Source organism: Schistocerca americana, chromosome 5 (assembly GCF_021461395.2).
Source record: "Schistocerca americana isolate TAMUIC-IGC-003095 chromosome 5, iqSchAmer2.1, whole genome shotgun sequence".
Lineage (NCBI taxonomy): Eukaryota > Metazoa > Arthropoda > Insecta > Orthoptera > Acrididae > Schistocerca > Schistocerca americana.
In genome coordinates, this window is record NC_060123.1 from 612788799 (window position 1) to 612806624 (window position 17826).

The 17826-nt window shown below is 41.9% G+C and overlaps 1 protein-coding gene across 1 annotated transcript in view; it reads left to right on the top strand.

The window, feature by feature from the left end:
* The window catches only part of LOC124616585 (venom dipeptidyl peptidase 4-like), a 256248-nt gene that overhangs the window by 141063 nt on the left and 97359 nt on the right, over positions 1–17826 (top strand). Inside the window, exon 10 of the mRNA XM_047144906.1 lies at positions 12498–12715. Within this exon, the coding sequence (XP_047000862.1) occupies positions 12498–12715 (218 nt within the window). The remainder of the gene's footprint in view (positions 1–12497; positions 12716–17826) is intronic.

A 17826-nucleotide genomic window follows, 5' to 3' on the forward strand; every position in this document is an offset into this window, starting at 1 on the left:
TAAACCACCTCCATTAGAATGCTGAAGACCCTCTTTTGCGAGCGCTCTAGACGACACTCAAAAAGTTTCAACGATCCTTCCAACTCCACCTTAACTATTTTGTCTCCTGGTATCCAATATATTTTCAGGCTAAACTCTTCCAGAACCCATGCAATAATTATAGGAAGAACCACCCCAACTTCCATCCCTTGTTGCGCTACATATCGCCCCAGTAGAGCGATGCGTAGCCCTACGTCTACCTAGTCGACGAATGATGGCCGTGATCGTTAAACCATGTAATAGTTTAATGTTTAAGAGTTGGAGGCTGTTGGTGTGTTTTTGCTATCCGTTTTGCATGTGATGCCTATATGGATGGACACTACGTGACTTCAAGGGGGGAGGGGGGAGAGGGGGGCGATCGATACATTACCACGAACTCCAGTACGTTCTTACTCCTTGAGTCATTATCTTGGGTTTGGAGTAGCACGGTGTGCCACTGAGTAAAAACACGCACCATGACAATGTGGCCCAACGTCAAGGCAGAACAGAAGAACTCGAATGAAATGTCAAAAATGTCATTCATCTGTCTAATGTCAGAGTTTCACGTATCATATCGTTGCGAGTGAACAGCAAATGTTCCCTGATCTCCAACTCTGCAGTGTTTGAAATTTAAGGACTTTTGTACATTATGATACAATGCAGGCTATAAAGCTAGTGACGGAAGAAGTAGTTCATATTCGTTTATACAGGGTGTTACAAAAAGGTACGGCCAAACTTTCAGGAAACATTCCTCACACACAAATAAAGAAAAGATGTTACGTGGACATGTGTCCGGAAACGCTTAATTTCCATGTTAGAGTTCATTTTAGTTTCTTCCACCTGCGCTCAATGGAGAACGTTATCATGATTTCATACGGGATACTCTACCTGTGCTGCTAGAACATGTGCCTTTACAAGTACGACACAACATGTGGTTCATGCACGATGGAGCTCCTGCACATTTCAGTCGAAGTGTTCGTACGCTTCTCAACAACAGATTCGGTGACCGATGGATTGGTAGAGGCGGACCAATTCCGTGGCCTCCACACTCTCCTGACCTCAACCTTCTTGACTTTCAATTATGGGGGCATTTGAAAGCTCTTGTCTACGCAACCCCGGTACCAAACGTAGAGACTCTTCGTGCTCGTATTGCGGACGACTGTGATACAATACGCCATTCTCCAGGGTTGCATCAGCGCATCAGGGATTCCATGCGACGGAGGGTGGATGGATGTATCCTCGCTAACGGAGGGCATTTTGAACATTTCCTGTAACAAAGTGTTTGACGTCACGCTGGTACGTTCTGTTGCTGTGTGTTTCCATTCCATGATTAATGTGGTTTGAAGAGAAGTAATAAAATGAGTTCTAACATGGAAAGTAAGCGTTTCCGGACACATGTCCACATAACATGTTTTCTTTCTTTGTGTGTGAGGAATATTTCCTGAAAGTTTGGGCGTACCTTTTTGTAACACCCTGTACACAACTGAATGTTTGTCGGAGGTTTGTTAATTCCACCATAGACAAAAAAAAACTACATGGACAACGAAGTCCACCAGTTCTCCATCAGAGCCATCTGAAGAGAATTTGATTACAGCTATAGACGATAGGAGCAGCGGTTAAGCTAGAAAACAAAAATAATGTCACAAAAGTGAACAAATCAATATTTACCTTTCTCCAAAATATGATAAGTTTGTGCAACATTCTGCTAGTGCAAAAATTTTGTAATATATGCTGTTAATGTGAGTGTTAAAAGTGAAATATGTCTGTATTGAATTGAAGCTAACAGTAGTCTGCTAACTGAAAATTTATTATCTTTTTAACTTAACTTTTACACATATACACTGAAGAGCCAAAGAAACTGGTACACCTGCCTAATATCGTGTAGGGCCCCCGCGAGCACTCAGAAGTGCCGTAAGAAGACATGGCATGGACTCCACTAATGTCTAAAGTAGTGCTGGAGGGAACTGACACCATGAATCCTGCAGGGCTGTCCCTAAATCCGTAAAAGTACGAGGGGTTGGAGATCTCTTCTGAACAGCACGTTGCAAGGCATCCCAGATATACTCAATAATGTTAATGTCTGGGGAGTTTGGTGGGCAGCGGAAGTGTTTAAGCTCAGAAGAGCGTTCCTGGAGCCACTCTGTCTCAATTTACTTCTGGAATTGCCCAAGTCCGTCGGAATGCGCAATGGACATGAATGAATGCATGTGATCAGACAGGATGCTGACGTCACCTGTCAGGGTCGTATCTTGATGTATCAGGAGTCCTATATCACTCCAGCTGCACACACCCCACACCATTACAGAGCTTCCACCAGCTTGAACAGTCCCCTACTGACATGCAGGGGCCATGGATGCAAGAGGTTGTCCCCATGCCCGTACACGTTCATCCGCTCGATACAATTTGAAACGAGACTCGTTCGACCAGGTAACTTGTTCTCAGTCATCACAGTCCAATGTCAGTGTCGACGGGCCAGTCGAGGCGTACCAAGCTTTGTGTCGTGCAGTCATCAAGGGCACACGTGTGGGCCTTGGGCTCCGAAAGCCTACATCAATGATGTTTCGTTGAATGGTTCGCACGCTGACATTTGTTGATGGCCCAGCACTGAATTCTACAGCAATTTGCGGAGGGGTTGCACTTCCGTCAGTTGAACGATTCTCTTCAGTCGTTCTTGGTCCCGTTCTTGCAGGATCTTTTTCCGGCCGCAAGTATGTCGGAGACGTGATGTTTTATCGGATTCTTCACAGTCACGGTACACTCGTGAAATGGTCGCACGGGAAAATCCCCATTTCATCGCTTCTAAAAAATGGCTGTAATCACTATGGGACTTAACATCTGAGGTCATCAGTCCCCTAGACTTAGAACTACTTAAACTTAACTAACCCAAGGATATGACACACATTCACGCCCGACGCAGGATTTGAACCTTCGACCGCAGCAGCAGCGCGGTTGCGGACTGAAGTGCCTAGAACTGCTCGGCCACAGTCTTCGCTATCTCGGAGACGCTGTGTCCCATCGCTCTTGCGCCGACTATAACACCACGTCCAAACTCACTTAAATCTTGATAATCTGCCATTGTGGCAGCAGTAACCGATGAAACACTCGCAAGTATGTCGGAGACGTGATGTTTTATCGGATTCTTCACAGTCACGGTACACTCGTGAAATGGTCGCACGGGAAAATCCCCATTTCATCGCTTCTAAAAAATGGCTGTAATCACTATGGGACTTAACATCTGAGGTCATCAGTCCCCTAGACTTAGAACTACTTAAACTTAACTAACCCAAGGATATGACACACATTCACGCCCGACGCAGGATTTGAACCTTCGACCGCAGCAGCAGCGCGGTTGCGGACTGAAGTGCCTAGAACTGCTCGGCCACAGTCTTCGCTATCTCGGAGACGCTGTGTCCCATCGCTCTTGCGCCGACTATAACACCACGTCCAAACTCACTTAAATCTTGATAATCTGCCATTGTGGCAGCAGTAACCGATGAAACAAGTGCGTCAGACAATTGCTGTCTTATGTAGGCGTTGCCGATCGCAGGGCCGTATTCTGCCTGCTTGCATATCTCTGTATTTGAATATGCATGCCTATGCCAGTTTCTTTGGCGCTTCAGTGTAGATCCACAGATTCCATATCATATTTGCAATGCAGTAAACTGATAGAACTAATTTGCGATTTTGCGTTACATTATACCATGTCACCTTAAAACAAGTCGGCTTTTATGCATGCCGTTTCAGAATCAAAATCATTGCGAGATAGTAAATTTCCGATGATTAATACTGAAGGGCTAACTCATTCCTTAGAAAGATAATATCTGATTACTGTTTTTATGTTGTTCATGCAACCAAACCATCGCCTGAAGCCAAAAGTGTGCAGGGAAGTACTAGCGGGGTATTCTGTAATTAAATCCATAAGAAGGAATTGTTCACTCATCTCATTAACGTGAATGAACTCTATCAGCTGTTTGAAATCCATTGAATTGCACATGTACTGTTCAACACCTTCTTAAACAATGCCCATTCCAGTAACAAATCATTTAAATTTACAGATATGGCAGAATTAATTTGTGCACGTATTTCTTTGGTTTGCTTATTGCCATTCTCGACATCACTTCTGTAGGTTTTAGGCGACAGTATATGAAGTAATCCTAGCTTCTCTAAATATCCTAGCCTTCATTTAAATTTAGAAGCAAGTTGTCCAAGAATCTGCGAATTGTGTACTTAATAACATTTCTACGTGGCACGGAATCTTGTATTATGTTTCCACCAAATTCTAACTCACCGTCTGGAAATTCTGGAGGTACTTTATCAAGAAAAGAGCTGTAATTTGGACCAGATTTCATTTTAAGGTCCTCGAGCCCTCGTATGCACAAGTTCACGCATATTTTCATGCACTTGGGATCTAAATTCGACTTTTGAAAAATCAGACACAATTTCTTAGCAAGGAAGATGACGTCTGTCATAAAATACAATGTTGACAAAAATTTTAGACACTTCACATTTTTAGTAAGTCCCTTGGTACTGGTATTTTATCTTTTTCCAGCACAGACACCAAAGAATTCTAAGTTACATGTTATGAATTCACTGCCTCTCCCATTGAGAGACAGTGACTGGCAAATATTGTAACAAATTTTTTCCGTGGCTCGTTATGTATTTCTTGGCTATCTTTTAATGCTTGTAATTCTTTGGTGACTACACAAAGTAGCTATAAATTCTGTTTAAAATATCTTGAAACTGTACAAGCTACGAACGCTATACAGCTAGCAGATGAGCCACACAATTCACACTTTTTTTGAGTTGCCACCCCAGATCAAACTCCTGTGATAGCAGATGCGCACCATCAGTAACAGCTGAGGGGCATTTGCTCTTATCATTGCCATGCCTATCCAAAATAACTTCAACACCTCTCGCAGTACATCCTGTTAGCAGAGTTAGCAGACACAGTTATAGGTTGTGCGTTTACAATTTTCGCTCCTGCACTATTTTTACATCTACGACGCGATTCTTATTTACGTTTAAAAACCCCCGATTCGACGTAGATGACGTACAGACAAGTAATTTAATATAAGACATGGGGCCGCAAATGTCGGGAAATACCCCAAGAGTGAACGACAAAGTGTAAGTCTTATTTCAGTCGGCGCCACATTGGGCGTCTTGCGGGCGGTGATGAGGATGAAATGATGCCGGCCGCTGTGGCCGAGCGGTTCTAGGCGCTTCAGTCTGAAACCGCGCTGCTGCTGCGGTGGCAGGTTCGAATCCTGCCTCGGACATGGATGTGTGTGGTGGCCTAGGTTAGTTAGGTTTAAGTAGTTCCAAGTTCTGGGGGACTGATGACCTCCGATGTTAAGTCCCATAGTGCTCAGAGCCATTTGAACCAATTTGAAAGTGAGGTTGGGTTTAGTTTTTAAGTCTGAACTTCACTTTACCAGCAATGACGGGTTTAAATGCCTGAGTAAAATAAATAAAGTAGCGTAAGGGTAGATTTGATGTAAAATGTACGTGACCTGACTCCTACAGTGAGACGAGGTACGTGGGTCGACACCACTAGAACGGAGCTTTGTTAATTACGTGCCATTATCCTCAGAGCATTCATTTTCTTGTTGAATTTTTTAGAGTGACATCTACAAGGACCCAAGTTCATCATCACATTCCTTCATAGTTCGCTTTTTGCTTAACGATCCTTCCTCTTTTACTCTTCTGTCTGCTTTAAATTATGCTTCATTCTGGTATCCCAGTATATTGTGCTAAAATTATGTAATAGAAGTATTGTGTCTTCCTTACATGTTTTCTCGCCACTTTGAATACAAATTATACGCCAAAAAACCACAAGAACTCATTTGTTGTTTTACAGACTAAAATCTTGAATGCAATTCGTTCGCCATTAAGTTAGTAGTGAGAAGTTGAGATCGCTTTATGATTAGGTGACAAACCTATGTCATATATCACACTTAGGCTTCTCGTAAATATAATTTGCGTTACAATCCCTGTCATTAATTAATGTCACATATTTCATTCATGACAATTTCTGGAGATCGTTTAATTATATGGTGTATAGCTGGAAGCATCAAATATATTAAGAAAAATTTCAGTATTAATTGCAAAGTGTACCTACGTATAAAATGGTCTTTACATAAACGATGTATTCTTTAAGATTTATGTTACATTGTTATGATGTTCACGTAAGGGTAAAAAGGTAGTGCAGTACTATCCATTAATTTAACAGGCAGATCCCTTTGTTGAACACGTAATCGTCATCGATCGGAAACAGCAGGATGCTGAGGCCACTTTTTCAGGCATGGGGGGGGGGGGGGGAGGGTGGTGCTGATCATGACCATTCTGTAGGACTGATGACCACCACCTGAGCGGCCCAGGGTGGGGTAAGAGAAGGCATCTGCCTTCGGGGCTGACGTCTTGCCTCCTTCTTCCGGCTCAACGCTACCGATCTTTTAGTTCCTTTCTTATTTTGCTCAGTGGATACCATCTCTTCCCTCCCTCTCTCCATATTCAATATTAATCATGACGAGCAACCTTTCTCTTTTCAGTCTGCTTGACTTCCAGGAGGAGTTTCTTTCTTTAGGAGAAATTCACCAGGATTCCAACTTCATAAAGATTCATGTTTACGTAGAGCAATAGAATTGTTGTATTACAATGATAAATAAACACACATATATCCTTAGAGAATAATTAGTTGTATATCACAAGAATAACTTCATATGTTTCATAAATTTTATCTTAAATATAATGAGATGTTACCAGCGTCACATTGAGGAGCAGCAGAGAGGAAGAGTGAAAAGTATTTAATTTAGATTATGTTTGATGAGGTACTAAAATCTACGTTAAAAGCAAGAGGTATCATGAACATTGATAGCAACAAAAGTTTGAAACAATTTTGAATCACCTAACATTAGTTTCTAATAAAAGACTGAATTTCAGAATACACTAACAAAGATGAAATGTGCATAAATTTGGTCAGTATTTAAAATGAAGTGTGAGGGAGCATTTCGAAACCAATGAGAAAGAAAAGCACACAGTGGATTCACGATAAGGTAGGAATTAGTTCCTCTCAAAATAAATGAGTAGAGTGGAGAGTAAAGAGGTGTAGATTGATAAGCAGACCGTTGTGCCCTTATATACGAAGTATGAAATAAAGATGGCAGGTACAACAATGAAGGACGAAATACATCTCTAGAGAGAAAATAAAAAATGCAAATATAGGGACATCACTGTTGCGATAAATGTTATATGATGTGTGAGAATTCTTTCTGAGGAAAGGTGTGCAATATAAATATAGTTTTGTACAAAATAGGTTACTAAAGATTGAGAGGCTTACTCGTAAGATGTGAATTAGAGGAACTTGCCTGAATTTTAATTGTCTGTCAAATATACTGAGTTAAGAAATTATCAATAATGAGAGAAGTGTCTGAATTATATATACTTATCATAACTGAGGTTTAGGCTGTAGCAGGACTGTAGTACACAAAACTAAAAGTTAATAGATGCTCAAAATGTAACTCTACCTCCTTTGCTGTAGTGGCCTAAGGAGATTATGCCATAATGAAATAATATCGGTTGCTTACATATAGAATTGAAAAGGAGACTGAACAAAAATGTTGTTGTAATGGATGAAAATCAGTGCTACAGATAAGAATTGGTGTAAAGAGATACATACAAATGAAAGAAAAGTGCCTAAAAGGAACAAATATTATATAATGTAACTTTGTCTAGTTATCTCATCTATGAATCGGAAAAAATACTAAACATTTTATATCGTAGAACACAACCCGAAGCATCCCGGCCACCATGTGGCGAGAGAGATACGAATTAATAAGCAATTAATCGGATGACAGATTCACCACACTTTCGAAATGAACAACTGATCGATGATCCCAGATTTCCCTACAAATTCTATTTCGAGTTCCTTGAAAATTCAGTCACGATTTAAAACATTAACAAAATTTCTGAGAGAAATGAGAGTTTGTGATAATGATTTCTAACATATAGAGGAACCAAAATTTCTAAGCATATTTCAACTGCTATCATTTTGAGAGTAGTTAGTAATTTACTCAAAACGACGGCAGCCGTTGAAACCTAAAAGGATGGTCACTCTTCTCCGTCGTTGAAGCGTAGGCGTGCAGTGAGAACTGCCTTTCTGGTGGTTGGAACTGATCCACAGTAGTAAACATCTGTCGGCAAAAAGACATGGTCATCTCCTATGCCCCAGCAGGTAGGCTTTGCCCGCTGCCTCACCACGTGGTTGGCAGCTGTTCCACAGACTGGCCGCCGCCATGTCCTTCCCGTTCAGTTTGAGCTTCAAGACGGACCAGCAGCTGTCGTTGCATACACGTCTTTCTGTAGGCATTTACCGCCTTGCAGTTGGTAGTTGTTCAGCTGTTTACCACCGCGAACAAAACACAGGAATGTCACTGTGATTCCAATACATGTGATCTGTGTCATCTATCGTTATGCGACAACAGTGAAGTCTGCCCCTGGGCTAAATATTGTGTTTTGATTAATTCTAATTTTAGCATATATTTTTGTTTCTCCTTAGTTCATTCTTATTAGAGGAGTGATGTCCCCCATAAGCTTTACAAGTATCCAACAAATCCGGATCCACCTGCAGGTAGGAACGCCTTACACGGTCGAATACTGGATGGGTAATCAATTTAAAATACCCGTGGCCTGTTAACAATTGATGATGATGATGATGAATCCCATACTTCTTTACAGAGCGTAGGGCAGCGACGCGGGAGACCCGCGCCGCCTTACTAGGCAAGGTCCTAGTGGAGGTGGTTTGCCATTGCCTTTGACATCCGGCCGTAATGGGGATGAATGATAATGATGAATACGACACAACAACACCCAGTCATCTCGGGGCAGGAAAAATCCCGATTCCCCGCCGGGAATCGAACCCGAGACCCCGTGCTCGGGAAACGAGAACGCTACCGCGAGCCCACGAGCGGCGGACATGTTAACAATTACGACGCCCTTAAAATTGATTTAATACACTACTGGCCATTAAAATTGCTACACCACTAGGATGACGTGCTACAGACGCGAAATTTAACCGACAGGAAGAGGATGTTATGGTATGCAGATGATTAGCTTTTCAGAGCATTCACACAAGGTTGGCGCCGGTGGCGACACCTACAACGTGCTGACATGAGGAAAGTTTTCAACCGATTTCTCATACACAAACAGCAGTTGACCGGCGTTGCGTGGTGAAACGTTGTGGTGATGCCTCGTGTATGGAGGAGAAATGCGTACCATCACGTTTACGACTTTGATAAAGGTCGGATTGTAGCCTATGGCGACTGCGGTTTATCGTATCGCGACATTGCTGCTCGCGTTGGCCGAGATCCAATGACTGTTAGCAGAATATGGAATCGATGGGTTCAGGAGGGTAATACAGCACACTGTGCTGGATCCCAAAGACCTCGTATCACTAGCAGTCGAGATGAGAGGCATCTTATCCGCATGGCTGTAACGGATCGTGCAGCCACGTCTCGATCCCTGAATCAACAGATGGGGACGTTTGAAAGACAATAACCATCTGCACGAACAGATGGACGACGTTTGCAGCAGCATGGACTATCAGCTTGGAGACCATGGCTGAGGTTATCCGTGACGCTGCATCACAGACAGGAGCGCCTGCGATGGTGTACTCAACGACGAACCTGGGTGCACGAATGGCAAAACGTCATTTTTTTCGGATGAATCCAGGTTCTGTTTACAGCATCATGATGGTCGCATCCGTGTTTGGCGACATCGCGGTGAACGCACATTGGAAGTGTGTATTCGTCATCACCATAGTGGCGTATCACCCGGCGTGATGGTATGGGTTGCCATTGGTTCCACGTCTCGGTCACCTCTTGTTCACATTGTCGGCACTGTGAACAGTGGACGTTACATTTCAGGTTTGTTACGACCAGTGGCTTCATTCGATCCCTGCGAAACCCTACATTTCAGCAGGATAATGCGCGACCGCGTGTTGCAGATCCTGTACGGGCCTTTCTGGATACAGAAAATGTTCGACTGCTGCCCTGGCCAGCACATTCTCCAGATCTCTCACCAATTGAAAACGTCTGGTCAATGGTGGCCGAGCAACTGGCTCGTCACAATACGCCAGTCACTACTCTTGACGAACTGTGGTATCGTGTTGAAGCTGCATGGGCAGCTGTACCTGTACACGCCGTCCAAGCTCTGTTTGACTCAATGACCAGGTGTATCAAGGCCGTAATTACGGACAGAGGTGTTTGTTCTGGGTACTGATTTCTCAGGATCTATGCACCCAAATTGTTTCAAAATGTAATCACATGTCAGTTCTAGTGTAATATATTTGTTCAATGAATACCCGTTCATCATCTGCATTTCTTCTTGGTACAGCAATTTTAATGACCAGTAGTGTAGCTATGGTAGGCAGTGGGAAGAGGCAGCCACAACGTTGTAATTACAACCTACACATTATTTACAACTGTAAACATCGGAATAAAATTGTACAGTATGTCACAGGACATACACTGTCGGAAAAAAATCGCAACACCAGGGAGGGGTTGTGGGACAGAAACGAAAGTTGGTGGGCGTGTCCCAAGATCTGAAATGGGACGTCTATCCAATTTTCGCTCTAGATGCATCAGAGCGGCACAAATAGCGCCACTATGAAGATGAAAATCAGGTTTGCTTTAAATACACGCTGTAAAGGTCGTGAGCATTAGTTACCTTTGCGATTGGGTGTGATGAGTTGATGTTAGTCAAGAATACTCTTGAAGCGACAAAGACGCCATGATCAACATCTCGCTGAGTTTGAACGAGGTCGTATAATAGGGCTACGAGAAACTGGATGGTCTAGCCCAGTGGTTCCCAACAGGTGGTCCGCGCACCCCCAAGGGGTGCGCGAGCTATGCCAGAGGGGTCCGCAAGATGCCATTACAATAAAAAATATATTAAATATATTTCGTATGATAACAGATTTTTTGTTTTGGCTGCTGAACAATAACAATGATGGCTAAATTGAAAAAGTTTTAAGCTCAATATTTTTTCAATAATGAATATGTCAATGTTTTTTCTAGGTACCAAAAATTGAAAACGTATAAAAAGACTCTTAATTTGGCTTCTTTAGGTACTTGATACTGTGATATGACAAGATAACAATCATGCTTGATGAGGGGGTCCCCGAGAAAATTTTGTTGGGAACCCCTGTTCTAGTACATGGATGCTGCCAGCACTGTTCACGAGAGTGTACGATCGCATAAAGACCAGGCTCCTGATGACTACGTGGCACCACCGATAGCGAAACCTTCGTGTTCGGCGTATGGCGCTGGAGCATCGAACTGCATCTGCAGCAGAATTTGAACAGCAGTTGCCACCACAGTGACACAACGAACGGTTACAAATCGGCTACTTCAAGGATAGCTCCGAGCCAGACGCCCTGTAGCGTGCATTCCACTAACCGCAAACCACTGCCATTTGCTACTTCGGTAGTGCCAACCGTGAGCTCATTGGAGGGCAGGGTGGAGATCTGTTGTGTTTTCTGACCAAAGCTGGTTCTGCTTCGGTGTCCGTAATGGCCTTTTGTTGGGTGGAGGGATGCCAGTTGAGGGCTTTCAACCAACCTGTCCGCGTGCTAGACACACTGGACCTACAGTTAGAGTTATGGTCTCAGGTGCGATTTCGTATGACAGCAGGACCACTCTCGTGGTCATCCCACGCACCTTGAATGCATATCTGTGCGTCAGCCTGGTGATTCAACCTGTTGTGCTGCCATTCAGGAATAGCATTTCTGGGTATGTTATCCAACAGGATAACGCTCGGCCACATACCGCTGTTGTAATCCAACATGCTCTACAGAGTGTGGACATGTTGCCTTGGCTTGTTAGATCACCAGATCTGTCTCCAATCGAACAGTTATGGGACTTCATCGGACGAAAACTCCAGCGTACTGTACAAGCAGCGTTAACCGTTCCTATGTTGACCAACAAACTGCAACAGGCATGGAACTCTATCCCACAAACTGACATCCGCCACCTGTATAACACAGTGCATTCTCGCGGTTATACAGGTTATTAATGTACCAGAATTTCACATATACAATGTTAATCACTTAAATATTCCTAGATAAATGTCTGGAAAATGAACGAATGATTGTATGTACAGATCAATGCGTACATGTCAGTGAAAAAGATCACCATTTCAGTAGACATATACTGTTATTCCTATGCCCTTATGCCCTAAGGCATCATTACTTGGACACTAAGCGATGTGAATTCCAATACATAGCACGGGGACTGACGCTTTGACCAGGTTTAACGAATTTGTTTAATCGGTTTCTATTTCGTAATGTTACTTGGAATGTATCCATCTCAGATGTGTATAACCAGTCCCAGCTTTCAGCTATAGCCTCCTCCTCCACGCGGACACTGATTCTGGTCTTAGTTAGTTCTATATTATGATTATGATGATGTATTGTCATGTTCCAGGGCCTGAAATTGGAGCAGAAAGGCGGTTGGTTGGACCAGCAGACGGTGCTCTTCAGATACGGAAGCCCTTCGTCTTTTCTGACCGTAGCATGGCAGCCGCAGGGAGATGCGGGCAGCTTCCCTCACGTCGTCAAAGTGACTGGGAACTCCATAAAGGCCATCACCTCTGGAGAACTGACAGTGACCGACTTGTACGCGTGGGATGGGAATGGTACAGTGTAAGTACACCGCTGAGCGCAAGTAATTGTCTTGAAAGCAGCAACAGGTTTGGACGATACCCATATTGTGTCAGGGGATCAGGCGAAACTTTAATTTCCATTCCAAGTTTCTTCATCTTTCCCATACACTTTACAATGAATAATACCCTGGAGAGGCTAAAAGACCTGTCTTGCTCCTTTCACAACTACTGATTCCCCGCGAGGCTCTTCTACTCCTGTAATTGCAGTCTGGTTTCTATACAAGTTGTACATGACTTTTCGCTTGCTGTAGCTCATCCGCGCTTCCTTAAGAATGTCAAATACTGTATTTCAATCGGCATGTTAGAAAGCTTTCTCTCACTCTACAAATAGCATATTCGTGCATTTGCCTCTCTTCGACCTGTCTTCTAAGGTAAGTAGAGGATCGGTATTGCCTCTAGTGCTCCTACGTTTCCCCGAGACACAAAATTTTCGTGTGGGCTTCTAGCACCTCCTCCCATTCTTCTGCAAGTAAATCGTGTCAACATGACAATGGTTCGATAATATTCACACGTGTGAGCACCTCCTTTGTTTGGAATTATAACTGTTTCTTCCTTCTTCAGGTCTGATGATATTTCAGGAATCTCAAATATCTTGCATACCAGATAGAATAGTTTTCTCGTATATCGCTCTCCCATGAATCTCAATAATGGTGCGCGAATGCGGTGTAGTGATGGGGACTTATGTCTTTTAGTAGTGTGTCAAATTATTCTCTTATTAATGCATTACGAATCTCAGCCATCGCATCTTCATCCTCTACCTCTTCTCTTTCTATACTTACGTCTTCAACTTCGCCTGTCTTATATTGCTCTTCTCTATACTCTTTCCACCTTCCAGCCTGGCCTACTTTGCTCAGTACTTATCAGTTCACTTCTTAATGTTCAGACAGGTATTTTTCCCTCGAAGGTCTCTTTAATTTTCCTAAGGGCGGAATTAGTTTTTTCCCCTATTCATACATGTCTCTACAGCTTTGCATTTGTCCTCTAGCCATTCATATTTAGCCATTTCTGTCATTTCTTTGTCAATCTCAAGTTTGTATTCACTTCTTCTTCCTTCAGTTGCTGCGTTTTTACATTTGCTCCTTTTGCCAGTTTTATTTAATATCTCGTGTGTTACCCAAGGATTCCTACTGGGCCTCATCTTTTTGTCTATATGATACTTCGCTGTCCTCACCATTTCATGTCTCAAAGCTACCCATTCGTCTTCTACTGTCTTCCTTTCCCATGTTGCAGTAAATCACTGCCTAATGCTCTCTTTGAAACCCTCAACACAACCCCTGGCTCTTTCAATTTATCAGGGTTGCATTTCCTTAATTTCCTACATTTCTGTAGTTTATTCAGCTTAAATCTACAGTTTGTAATTAGTAAATTATGACCAGAGTCCATATGTATCCGTGGAAGTGTTCTGCAATTTTAAATCTGATTAGAAAATCTCTTCCTTTGATTATGTAATCTGTTTTCGGTTACTCCATGTGTCTTCCACGTATACAACAATTTTTCATGATTGCTAAACCAAGTATTGGTACTGATGAAATTGTGCTCTGCGCATAATTATGCCAGGAAGTTTTCTCTTAAAGTCCTTTGCCACAGTCCATGCTCTCCTACTACTTTTTCCGTCTTATCCTTCTTCTATTATTCAACTCGTGTCCCATTCTACACATAAATTTTCGTCTCCCTTAACTATCTGAATAATTTATTTAATTTCATCATACATTCGTTCAATCTCTCCATCATGTGTGAATCTGTTAGGCATATGAACTTGTACTGCTGTGGCGGGTGTTGTTTTTGATGTCTTTCTTGGCCACTATAATACTTTAAGAGAGCAAAGTAATATTTGAATGCAAATTGACCTTTGTCCTTTGCGTTGATACATACAGGTAGGATGTCTCTTCAATATTCATAGAACCCTACATGCCTTGTTCAGTATCTGAAGTACCTACAAAGCTTCGTCAGCATAAGGAGAAGCCAAACAATTCGTTTTGTGTAGCACATTGGGCGCCAAAACACGACTGTGGTTCGATATTGGGACCCACTTAGTGAAAGCCATAATGGACTTACAAATTAAGTGCCACGCGACTTAATTTCCACTTCTAAATAATGTGAATTATTTAACAAAATACGTAAAGATTTTTACTGCGACAATAAAAAAACACACGTTGTTCATTTATTGCCATTGTTAGTGTTTACGGATTACGGTGTATTTGGGACCCAAACATGAAAGTTGTAAGCTCTTTGGACCCAAAAAACTGGGTGGTTTTGGAAATCAGCCTTATGCAAACACAATTAGTTTATTTTTTATATTTTACCAGACATGTTTCGACACCAATGTGTCATCTTTTGTGGGCCAAATTTTATTAATGAAAACTACAATATTACATTTGTAATAATTTAACTGCTGTAGGCTTAAGAAATACAAAATTTGCAATTTACTTAGTTTTGTTTGGACACTCACCTTAAAATTACATCGCTGACTGAACTGTATTACTATACATCGATTTAAGTGCTCGTTTTCGTCGATTTTTTGACAGCATGTCATCTGCAAACTAGCCATGAAGAAAATTATTACGTATTTGTGTAGAGCTGTTTCCAGGGCAGAGGTTATGAACGTTTCTGTACTTACATTTTCCGTCCCGTTTCGTGTCCCTGGTTGGTGTCTCAATCAGTTGCTGTTTTGCATTGCTTTCACTCAGTTTATCACAAATTTCCGCTCACTACTTCACCTCACATGCACGTACACAAAATGTGGCGAAATGTGATCTGCACAGACACTTCTGATACACACTGTTTGAGAGCTGTCATGTTATTGTCATTGCTCATTTGTTCATCATTGGTCTTGTGTTCGTTATGGCGCTGAATTTGAATGTGTGTGTGTGTGTGTGTGTGTGTGTGTGTGTGTGTGTGTGTGTGTGTGAGAGAGAGAGAGAGAGAGAGAGAGAGAGAGAGGTGGGTTGAGAACCAAGAAAACAGAAGTTTTTTTGTATTTTTTGTGAGGAGTCATTTTTGTATAGTTCATTGAGTGTTCCAAACAGTGTTTTGTTGCACAGTGTTGTATTTTCATTCAGGACTCTCTTTCCCTGTATTATTGCTTTTTGTATGTGGTAGTTCTACTCTATTGTGAGTTTTTGGTAGAGACTGTTGCTTTCTCTGAGGATCTTCAGATCAGTCTCCATGTTTTTTGGGTGGTGGTTTTCTTGTATTAGATGGTCTGCAAAAATGGAGTGTGTACTATCACTTCTTAGGGCTCTGAGGTGTTCGGAGTACCGTACCTCGTTTTGAAATTTCTGCATGTTTGGCCTATGTAGATCGATTGGCATGAAGTGCAGGTTAACTGATATATTCCAGATTTGGAGAATTTGTCTGCAGAAGTGTTCTTAGGTCTTAGATTCTTGTGCATGACTTACGTCTTCCATCTCTGGTGACAATTGAGCTGTCGCGTTTAATAGTAAACGGTGGTGTTCAGTCGTTTGTTTATCAATATAACTGTCTGCTAGAAACTTCACACAACATTTATCATCACTGAATCCAAAATAAAGACAGCTCTCTTCAAAATTCAATATGACGTTAAACTCTGACAGTCAATCTAAGCCAAATAACACTTCTCTATTAATATTTTCTACTACCAGAAGTGTTTGCTGTAACGTAATATAACCGATGTTACGATTTACTCGGATTTCGTATTTTACAACCTTATTTTTAGTTCCAGTTATATCTACTCCGGTAACTGGTAATAGTCGTAAGTTATGTTTAGTTCTTAATGTATTAAGCAATCTACTAGAAATAAGTGAAGCTTCACTACCAGAATCAATAAATACGTCGACTTCGAAATCTTCTATCTTTCCAACTATAATCGGTTGTGGATTAACTGTAGCTACGCCGGGTTCTTCTAGTAACCATTCTTTAGTTGGTACTTTATGTGTAAAGCAAGCATACTTATTATAAGGTAGGCCTTCTAATGTATTTCCACGACCTGGGCCCCGGATCTGGATCCAGATCGCCCGACGTTTTCCTCATTATTTGTAATCACCGGCTGGTTACCAAACCTAGGTATGACGTTTCTATTTTGTACTCTGTTATTACCAGGTACAAACTCCTGTGTATTTACTGGGCCTATATTCGAAGGTGGGTGTCTTTTTTGATGATTTTCAATACCCCTACTCTGATTACCCCGGTGTTCTCCAGCCAAATTCGTCTCATGTCTTTTGAAATATACTATTATTAATGTTATTATTATTCCTTCTGTAGTTTTTATTCTTATTTTGATGCAAATTCTCATTTCAGTCCTTATTTATTGCATCAAGTGCGTCTACAAAAGATAACAACTCTTCTACCGTTTTCCACCCGCTACATAATATGTCTTTCCTAGCGTAAGTGGGTAATCGCCTTATCAAAATCCTTACGAATTCCTCTTCCTCCATTGGTTTATAAATATTTTGCTCTTTTTAATTGCCGGTCAAAATATCTTCTCATCGTACCTCATGTATGGTTGTAATACTTTGGGTCCCATAAATCAGATATTAACTTCTCTTGGGCACTTGTTGACCAATATTTCTCCTTAAACTTTTTCTGAAAGTCTGCCCAAGACGAAAAATTCTCTACATTTACTGTACCACATTCTGAAGCCTCTCCTAGAAGGTAACCTACAGAAAATTCTATTTTTTTTGCGTCTCTCCTCTACCTGTTCCTCCAGACATCTTATATTTATAGTGTCTGAGGCTGCTAGCTTTTCCTTAAAATTTCTCTCCACGTCACGGGTTGTCAGCCAAGTAGCGCCGTCGCAACTTTTTCGATGGAATGCGTCTCCATCAGCTTCAGGAGAAGTGTCGGGATATCACTCTCTCCTTGCTCACTATGAATGACAGCCTCCCTGAGGTTGCCTAAAAAATAGGGGTCTTTGTCCTATGACATTTACTCCAAAATAGTAGATTGAAAGTTATAACTGGGACAAAGGAAAAACTGGACTTGCCCGAGCAAGGCAGGATAAAATAACTTGTATGTGCTAGTAGATCTAGCGATGTTTCTTCTTGGTCCTGGCTCTTGGCACCACATCTATGATGCATTGCCTATCCCAGGGCGTGAAGACCGGGTGGGAATTAA